Genomic DNA, 10579 nt, shown 5'->3' on the forward strand with positions numbered 1-10579 from the left:
CTGGCCAGTCGACATCTCCTGCCAAGCAGACGACAGTCAGGACTCCCCTGACCTGATGTTACTATTACTTGTGCGTCTTAAGTACATCCCAGAATGCTTTTTGGCAGGACCCTCATTGATGACATGAATTGCTGCCATTAATATTACCATTTTAATGCAAAATTGTAAAACTATGTCGCTAAAAATTTACTCAATGACTTGAGAAAAGAATGATTAATAAAAGCATTTTGAGCCATATTGTCTTCCACTTTTATGTAGTCGTGGGTTTAAATTTATATTTCCTCAACAATTTGATAATAAAAGGCCTCAACATGGAGCAGTTCTTAAAACAAATGTACAGAACATTCTGGCGAATATAACTGTTGGAAATGGCGTTATGATCCAGGTTTTTTTTTAGGCGCGTTGGATTATTAGAAATAATCGACCACCTGAAACGTGGCCTGCGGAAGGCAAGATAGAATTTGTAAACTATGGATTACGGTATAGAGAAGATCTTGACTTGGCCCTGAAGGACATCACTGTATCCATAAATGGAGGTGAAAAGGTGAGTGGTGGAATTTTGACCAATATCACTGAGTAAAAGTTAATGTTTAGCAGAGTTGGTGCTCATGCTTAAAAAGATCTTTGACAGTAGCCATCTTTGCATAATAAGCTAACTCTAGATTTAATGCCTCCTGGTTTTACTCGGCTGCTGATTCATTTTTAACATCTAAATATTTCTTGAAACAAGCAAAAGTTTGTCAATTTCTATTTTTCATTAATGAAATTTATGGAATGTAAATCCGTTTGAAAATGGCTAAGTTTTGGGACATTTTTACAGCAGATGCTTGCAGCTTAATGAGTAGAGTTGTAATGTGAATCATGACAGATTACACGTCTGCTTCAATTACCACCATGTAGTCTGCTCAGATTCTTGTACTAATAATACATAGAAACTGGTTGGTATTTTCTTTCCCTGGAAACATGTTTTTCCCCTGTTGTTGACAGCTCCAGAGCACTTGTGTAAATTATAACAAATCTAAAACTGTCAATGTATATAGAGAGGGAAATGTTGCTGAATATTAGAATTATTCAATAAATATTGAATACATATTATTTTAAAAAAGTCAAAAAAACAGGATATAGATCTAATACCAAGTCTCAAAGGAATAGCATGCATTTTGAACATTGCTATTGTCCCTTTTTTAACTACATGTCTATGTTTATAAGTTTTATTTGTTATAGGGTCTATGAAATAGTTCTGCTTTCTTGGATATGATATGTTCGTACAATGTGTTAGCACAAGCCTTTGATTTTTCATATTTATTTGTAGAAATGATGTGTTTTAAATTTCACTGAAAATCTTATCTTTTCTTCTGTAGATTGGAATAGTTGGGAGAACAGGAGCAGGAAAATCTTCTTTTGCACTTGGCCTGTTTCGAATAATTGAAGCTGCTGAAGGACAAATCTCTATTGATGGAATAGACATTGCAAAAATAGGCCTTCATGATCTCAGGTTTCAGATTACCATCATACCTCAGGTACATAATTGCAATCTGATTTTATTTGAAGTATAATATTTTTGTAAACCCGAGCTACAAAGTATAATGTAATCCTTACACCATACAATGTGAACTTAATTAATTAGGACCCAGTATTGTTCTCTGGTTCACTTCGGATGAATTTGGATCCCTTTGATCAGTACGCGGATGCAGACTTGTGGAAAGCTTTGGAACTGGCTCACCTGAAAACTTTTGTGTCTGGTCTGCCTGACAAATTGAATCATGAATGTTCTGAAGGAGGAGAGAATCTCAGGTAAAATGCAAACATATATGTTTTAACATTGTAACGTAGAAGTTAATTCTGTCTATTTCATTTTGAATGAGAGTTATTAAACAAACACCACTAAACCAAACCTGTGGTTTTGATATTTCCTGAAACAATACAATTAGACTTCAATTTATAAGTCCAATCTGATGAATCTAGCGATAATGTGATAACAATAGAAACAGATTTTGATTGGTTGTGAGAGCAACTTTTAGTTTCTTGAATTTTACAAGTTTATTTGTTTAAATAAGTTTGCGGCACCCTGATTTCAGTTGTTGTTTAAAGATCTTTGCAAATTGTGAAGTGATTCAGTTATGACTCCCAAATTAAATGAGCTTAACATTAAGTAGCTGGTATATTTGAAGAAGTGAGACATAAGAGCCCACTAGTGTACTGTTTCTAATGTGTCAATATAGTTGTCGATTACCCATGATGGTGCTCATGGTCATTTATAAAATTCAGCTGCAAGTAAGTTCTTTCAAAAATTATGACTCAGGAAATGTGGCAAAAGCACGCTGTTATATTTTTTGGTAAATGCACATAATCCAAATGATCTGTCCTGACTCTTAAAGGGTAAAAGGCAGAAAGTTATAATGGGAAGTTAGAAAGTTGAAAGGAAGCTAGAGAAGAAAGTTATCCCTATTGTAAAAGGGCTACTGGAATTATAATACTAGAATGCCGAAGTATTAATCAGCTAAGATTAGAATAGCATTATGAATCTGGGGTGATTTCTCTCTCTCCTCTCCCGTCCTACAGGAGAAAGCTGTACATCAATAAAATAGTGAAATTGCTGGGATATACACTGCATTGTGTCTAGTGCTTCATGGCATGTATCAGAAATATGTCCCTTCGCTTTGAGGGGGCCAAAGAAATTGGTATTTCATATAACAAATTCCATTTACTCCATCAATGTTAATGTACTGAATTGATCTGACCTTAATGTTTGGTTTTTAGAACTCTTCTGCTGAAGTTAGTGGATGAGTGGGAGAAAATCTCTGGAAATCCTCCACCGATCTATTGCAATTTTTTGATCTTCCCTACTCAGCATTTTATAATGCAAGCAGACAAAATTCATTTTGGTCAGAAAGGCATGGTTTATTTTAGATTCGGAATATGGATCACATCAAGGCACTGTATGGAAAAACAATAAATACAAGATCAAAACGTTTTGTGATTTCAGTGTTGGACAGCGACAGCTTATCTGTTTAGCACGGGCTCTTCTTCGGAAGTCTAAAATTCTAGTTCTTGATGAAGCTACAGCTGCTGTGGATCTAGAAACAGATGAACTCATCCAGTCAACAATAAGAAACCAGTTTGCTGAATGTACTGTGCTCACAGTAGCACATCGTCTCAAAACCATTATGGATTATACACGGTAATATAAAATTTAGCTTGAAATTTACATAATCTTATCTCTGGAACTTGTTGGATAATTGCATCCGTATTCTCCAATTTATGCCATTAATTAATAAACAGGAAGTAATTTTGCCTGTATGATTGGAAACGCTTTGTCAAGTCAATCCTAAGCCATCGTCTGCTACTTTACCGCAATTGCATCATTGGACCTCAATCTGCCTATTTAAAGGAGGACTCTGTTGGTTCCCTCTGTGTGTCCTCCTTGTCTGCTGAGAACAGAAAGTTATTATTGAGGGATGATGAGGATTGTCCCCAGGCTAATTTTAGTTCCCTACATGCTCTGTGCCTGCTTGGGGAGAGGTGGTGGCATTGTGGTATTGTCACTGGACTAGTATTCCAGAGACCCAGGGCAATCCTCTGGGGGCCTGGTTTCGAACCCCACCACGGCTAATGGTGAAATTTGAATTCAATAAAAATCTAGAATTGGCCGGGAGAGAGGCAGAGCGCGAACCTAGTTGGGGAACACGCACAGGACAGCTGCTTCAGCTTCGGCTCTAGAATGCCAGGTTTGAAGAAACAAAATGAAGTAATATCACAGGAAAACCGCAAGTTCATTGGTTGGTGAGAAACTGCTGTTAGGGAGTAACTTTTAAATAGCTGTTAATTTAGAAAAGTGTATTACCTTTAAAGAAGAAGCTACTTGAATTTAAGCAAGAAACACTTGGAATAGGGGAGTAAATTTAAGTCAGGGTCAGTAAAATAAAGTGATATAAGTAAACCAAAGTACATTAAAGTTAACATAAGGAAAGTAAAGACATGGCAGGGCAGCTCAGTCGTGTGCAATGCGCGTCCTGTAACATGTGGGAAGTTGTGGACACTGCTGGCGTCTTCAACGACCACATGTGCAGGAAGTGCTGCAAGCTGCAAGAACTTGAAGTCTGGGTTTTGAAGCTTGAGCGGCGGCTGGAGTCACTGGTGCAGGGCAGCTCAGTCGTGTGGAATGCGCGTCCTGTAACATGTGGGAAGTTGTGGACACGGCTGGCGTCTTCAACTACCACATGTGCAGGAAGTGCTGCCAGCTGCAGGAACTTGAAGTCTGGGTTTTGAAGCTCGAGCGGCGGCTGGAGTCACTGTGGTGCATCCGTGAGGCTGAGAGCTACGTGGATAGCACGTTCAGAGAGGTGGTCACACTGCAGGCTAGGAGCATGGAGGCAGAAAGGGAATGGGTGGCTGCCAGGTGGTCCAAGGGAAGCAGGCAGATGGTGCAGGAGTCCTGTGGGATCCCACTCGCAAATTGGGTTTCCATTTTGGATACTGGTGAGGGTGTTGGTTCCTCAGGAGTGCAGTCAGAGTCAGGTTTGTAGCACCACGAGTGGCTCGGCTGTACAGGGGGTGGTGGAAGAAGAGTGGAAGAGCAATAGTGATAGGGGATTCATTAGTTAGGGGAACAGATAGACGTTTCTGCGGCCATAGACGTGACTCCAGGATGGTATGTTGCCTCTCTGGTGCCAGGGCCAAGGATGTCACTGAGCAGCTGCAGGACATTCTCCTGGGGAATAGTGATCAGCCAGAGGTTGTGGTCTACATTGGTACCAATGACTTGGTTAGGAAGGGGGATGTGGTCCTATGATCAGAATTTAGGGGGCTAGGTTGAAAATTAGCAAACAGGTACTCGAATGTAGTAATTTCCGGATTACTCCCAGTGCCACGTGCAAGTGAGTACAGAAACGGGAGGACAAGGCAGATGTATGCGTGGCTGAAAATATGGTGCAAGAGGGAGAGCTTTAGATTCCTGGGACACTGGAACTGGCTCTGGGGAAGATGGGAGTGGCTCTGGGGAAGATGGCACCTGTATAAGCCAGGCAGGTTGCACCTGAACAGAGCTGGGACTGAGTTCCTTGCGGGGCATTTTGCTAGTGCTGTTGGGGGGAGCTTTAAACTAACTTGGCAGGTGTGTGGGAACCAGGAGAGAGTATTCGAGAGGAACACCAGGGTGCACAAAAAACGGGGACAGACAGATAGCGCTAGTATAGAGAATAGTAAATTAATAGGTGGAGTCGGAGTAAGGGAGAAAGTCATGAAGTCTAAATCAGGGTTACTGTGCATGTATGTGAATGCACAGAGTATAGTAAATAAGATTGGGGAGTTATAGGTGCAGATTGCCATGTGGAAATATGATGTTGTGGCGATAACAGAGACCTGGCTCGAAGAAGGACAGGACTGTGTGTTAAATATTCCTGGGTACAAGGTGTTCAGAAAAGATAGGAAAGGAGGAGGGGTGGCAGTATTGGTTAAGGAGAGCATTGCAGTGCTGGAGAAAGAGGATGTTCCAGAGGGTTCAAGGTCAGAATCAATTTGGCTAGAGCTAAGGAACAAAAAGGGTACAATTACCATTGGTTGGTGTAGTCTATAGACTGCGAACTAGTGAGAAGGATGTAGAGGAACAAATCTGCAGGGAAATTACAGAGAGAAGCAGGCATTGTAGAGAAGTTATAATGGGGGACATTAATTACCCAAATGTAGACTGGCACAGTGGTAGTGTAAAGAGAAGAGAGGGGCAAGAGTTCCTAGATTGTGTTCAGGAAAATTTTCTATGGCAGTATGTATCCAGTCCAACAAGAAAGGATGCACTGTTGGACTTGGTTCTTGGAAATGAGGTGGGCCAAATAGATCAAGTGTCAGTGGGGGAACATTTAGGAGACAGTGATCATTGTATCCTAAGGTTTAGGATGATGGTAGAAAAGGACGATGTGCAACCCAGAGTAAGAATAGTTAACTTGGGGACCGCCGACTTCAGTGGGGCAAGAATGGAGCTGGGCCAGATAGACTGGAACCAAAGATTGGCTGGAAAAACTGTAGCTGAGCAATGGGCTACCTTCAAAGAAGAAATGGTTCGGGCACAGCCAAGGTATATTCCCTCGAAAGGGAAAGGCTGGGCAAACAAATCCAGAGCTCCCGGGATGAAAAAGGAGATACAAATTAAGATAAAGAAGAAGAAGTGTGCTTATAACAGGTGTCAAGTAGAAAATACAATTGAGAACCAAGCAGAATACAGAAGGTTCAAAGGGAGGTGAGAAAGCAAAGAGGGATCATGAGAAAAGATTGGCAGCCAATATAAAGGGGAATTCCAAAATCTTCCATCAGCACATAAATAATAAGAGGGTAGTAAAAGGAGGAATAGGGCTGATTAGAGGCCAAAAAGGGGATTTACACATGGAGGCAGAGGTAATGACTGGAGTGTTAAATGAATACTTTGCACCTGTCTTTACCAAGGAAGCAGGTGCTACCCACGCCACGGTGACAGAGGAGGAAACTCTGTCACTAGAACAGTTCAAAGTTGATAAGGGGGAAGCATTGGATAAACTGCCGGTACTTAAAGTTGACAAGGCACTGGGACCGGATGAGATGCATCCAAGGATATTGAAGGAGGTAAGAGTGGAAATTGCAGGGACATTGGCCATAATCTTTCAGTCTGTCCTAGACTTGGGAGATGCCAGAGGACTGGAGAATTGCAAACATTACGTCCTTGTTCAAAAAAGATTGTAAGGATAAGCCCAGCAATTATAGACCAGTAAGTTTAACTTCAGTGGTGGGGAAGCTTCTAGAGAAAATTTTTCGGGATAGAATTAGCAGTCACGTAGAAAAATATGGGTTGATTAGAAAGAGCCAGCATGGATTTCTAAAGGGGAAATCGTGTTTAATTAACTTGGAGTTTTTTGAAGAGATAACAGAGAGGGTTGATGAGGGTAATGCTGTTGATGTGGTGTACATGGACTTTCAAGAGGCATTTGATACAGTGCCACACGACAGACTTGTGAGAAAAGTTATAGCTCATGGAATAAAGGGGACAGTAGCAATATGGATACAGAATTGGCTGAGTAATAGGAAACAGATGGTATTGGTCAATGGATATTTTTTAGGCTGGAGGAAGGTTTGTAGTGATGTTCCCCAGGGATTGGTATTGGGACCCTTGCTTTTCCTGATTTATATATATATATATATATGATCTAGATCCTGGTATGCAGGGGACAATTTCAAAGTTTGCGGATGTTACAAAACTTGGAAGCATTGCAAACTATGAAGAGGACAGTATAGAAGTTCACAAGGACGTAGACAAGTTGGTGGATTGGGCAGATAGATGGCAGATGAAGTTCAATGCAGAGAGGTGTGAGATGATTTATTTTGGTAGGAAGGACACAGAGAGACAATATAAAATAATGGGTACAATTCTGAAGGGTGTGCAGGAGCAGAGACATCTGGATGTATATGTGCGTAGATCATTGAAGGTGGCAGGACAGGTGGAGAGAGCAATTAATAAAACATAGTGTCCTGGGCTTTATTAACAGGGGCATAGAATACAAGAGCAGGGAGGCTATTTTGAGCTTATATAAGACACTAGTTAGACCTCAGTTGGAGTATTGTGTACAGATTTGAGCACCACACTATAGGAAGGATGTGATCGCATTGGAGAGAGAGCAGAAGAGGTTTACAAGAATGGTTCCAAGGCTGAGAAACTTATGAAGATGGATTGAAGAGGTTGTGACTGTACTCCTTGGAGAGGAGAAGGCTAAGAGGAGATTTAATAGAGGTGTTCAAAATCATGAGGGGGCTGGATAGAGTAGATAGGGAAGAAACTGTTCCTGCTCGTAAAAGGATCGAGAACGAGAGGGCACGGATTTAAAGTGATGTGCAAAAGAAGTGAATGTGATGAGAAACTTTTTTACAAGGTGAGTGGCTCATGTCTGGAATGCTCTGCCTGGAAGTGCATTCTCCTCTCAGAGGGTAGTCAATCTGTGGAATTCTTTACTGCAGAGGACTGTAGAGGCTCAGTCGTTAAATATATTCAAGGCTAAGATAGACGCACTTTTATCAGTAAGGGAATCAAGGGTTATGGGAAAAGACAGGACTGTGATAATCCTCAACTCCAGATCAGCCATGATCTCATTGAATGGCAGAGCAGATCTGTTGAGCCGAATGGCCTACTTCTGATCCTACATCTTATGATCTTGTGGTGCGGTGGAGGCAGGTTCAATCGAGGCATTCTGCAGGGCAATAGATGATTATTTGAATCGGAACAATGTGCAAGGGTACGAGGATAAAGCAGGAGAATGGCACTAAGCCATGATGCTCGTTTGGAGAGCTGGTATAGACACGATGGGCTGAATGGCCTCCTGCACTGTAACAATTCTGTGATTCTGTGAAAAGTCTGATGGTGACCACAAAACCACCGCTGATTGTCATAAAAATCCATCTGGTTCACTAAAGCCCTTTAGGGAAAGAAATCTGCTGTCCTTACCTGGCTTGGTCTACACTTGACCCCAGACCCACAGCTCTGGATGACTCTTAAATGCCCTCTGAACAAGGGCAATTAGAGATTGGCAACAAATGCTGGCCTAGCCTGTGATGTCCACATCCCATGAACGAATGAAAAAAACCTGGGTTAAAATCACCTCTTAAGTCTCCTTGACTTAAAGGGAGGTATTGTTGACTCCTGATAATTTGAAGTCTGTTTTTATAATGCTTGAATTATCCAATAATTTGAATGAATCACATAGATAACAGTGCATGACTGAGCACTTTGAATTCAGGGGACTGTATATTTTGTAGTATCGTGGTGTTGCAGTGTGTTGAGTCATAGCTCCAGTTCCCCCCGCCCCACCGTGGCAAGTTCCAATCTCGGTGGTACTCTCATGGAAGGGTATAGAATCTGTGCTTCCCCTATGGGGGTAGATTTTGGGAAACTTTAGCAATTGATCTTGCATGTGCATCCAATAATTGACTAAGTTCAAAAGCACGTGAATAAGCCACATGTTAACTTCCATGCAGAAACCTGAAGAGAGAAATGAAAATGTATGTATTTAAAAACAGGTTGAGATAGAAGTATGTTCTTTCAGCAGCGTATTTTTGAAGTGAAATCCTCATAAATTAGTTATTCTTGCAAACATTTTGTCAAAAATGCTAATATGATGTATTGAGGGTAATTGCGTTTGTAAGTATAAAATTACATTGCACGTTCAAATTCACTCTTGGGAACTTATTCCACAGCACGCAAAAAAATTGGTAAATTACTTGATTTTGGACACCCACGACTGATTTTTGTGCCGCTTACAAGCTGTAGACCAGATTTTCTTCTTTAGAAGTTAAATTAATTAGTGGCAAAATAGCCTAGCCAAATTGTTGCTTTGGCTCCTGTTTTAGCAAGGTGCCCAAAACCAAGCCAGTACATATGCCAATTTAGATTCAGCAGATGATGGTTTGTTTTACTTTTGTTTTGATTATGTAAAAGTGAAGCAACACCACCATCTGGTGGAGGGAGCCCTTTAAACAGAAGGACCATGTACATGATGCTTGGCCAAATCTGGTATGCCTGAACTGAGGTAGAAAATTGAGGCGAGGCTGAACCTATTCTGTGTTTGTGGTATAAAAATGGGAGGTTGGCTGAAGCGTGACCTGCTTTTATAGTGCCCTGGTTATGATATCATTGTGGACAATGGAGTAAGAGAGTCTTGCACTCCACTTACAACAGCCTGGGATTCCGTTTACATCCCGCTGAAGCAAACTGAATGATATGGTGTTTGATTCATTGCAATCTAGGAACTGATAGCCTGTGGCAGAATGAGTTAATGGTAAAGCTTGTGTGAACAGTCACGATGGTATTCAGGGTAATTATTTTAAAATATTCCCGATTCTTTCCCACTGATAATCTATAAGCGTGTTTACGAATATAATTTGTTCAGAAATGTTGCTAGCAGTAAAAAGGCAGGTAATTTGATTTGGTGTCTATATTGCTGATGGACAATCTAATGGGCAAACAATGAGTAGGGCTCGACACCTGTTACGTGGTTAAAAATATATTTTGTATAATTTACTGTGGCTAATATTCAGGGGCACCACAAACATGGGTATTTTCCTGAAGTCCTTTTTTGTTTTTGCAGGATTATGGTTCTGGACAAGGGCCGGATTATAGAGTTTGATACTGCACTGGAACTTCTCCGCAGAAAAGGAACCTTTTACAAAATGGCAATGGACTCTGGTCTCTTGTAATTTAGTTATATTTTCAGGTTTGCCTGAAATTGGAGGAGTTAGACATATTATGGTGAACCAAAACTTAAATGTAAAACCTTTTAAGTTGGTAATTGGCATCTGTTTATAAGGAGTTTTGTATAAAACAAAGTATTTTCATATACCTCTGACTTTTTTTATATAGATTTGAGTTTTTCTTTAAGGTGATACATTCTTCTTTATTTAAGTATTTATAGTACCTATAAATATGAAGATCTAAATAATAGGTGCAAGGCATCAAAATGTTGATTTGTAGTGCTTTATGGTACTGCATTTATTTTTGACAATTGTGTTACTGTGAATATTGTAAATCATGAGGAATGAATAATAAAACTGCTGGTTGGCTGAATTTAAA

General features: G+C 40.5%; 1 protein-coding gene across 1 annotated transcript in view; it reads left to right on the forward strand.

Moving 5' to 3' along the window:
* The window catches only part of abcc1 (ATP binding cassette subfamily C member 1 (ABCC1 blood group)), a 99914-nt gene extending 89335 nt beyond the window's left edge, over positions 1-10579 (forward strand). Inside the window, exons 27-31 of the mRNA XM_078559149.1 lie at positions 398-544; positions 1362-1520; positions 1628-1794; positions 2987-3181; positions 10098-10579. Coding sequence (XP_078415275.1) covers positions 398-544; positions 1362-1520; positions 1628-1794; positions 2987-3181; positions 10098-10206 — 777 coding nt within the window. The 3' untranslated portion in view covers positions 10207-10579. The remainder of the gene's footprint in view (positions 1-397; positions 545-1361; positions 1521-1627; positions 1795-2986; positions 3182-10097) is intronic.

Source organism: Cetorhinus maximus, chromosome 15 (genome assembly GCF_964194155.1).
Source record: "Cetorhinus maximus chromosome 15, sCetMax3.hap1.1, whole genome shotgun sequence".
NCBI classification, from domain to species: Eukaryota; Metazoa; Chordata; class Chondrichthyes; order Lamniformes; family Cetorhinidae; genus Cetorhinus; species Cetorhinus maximus.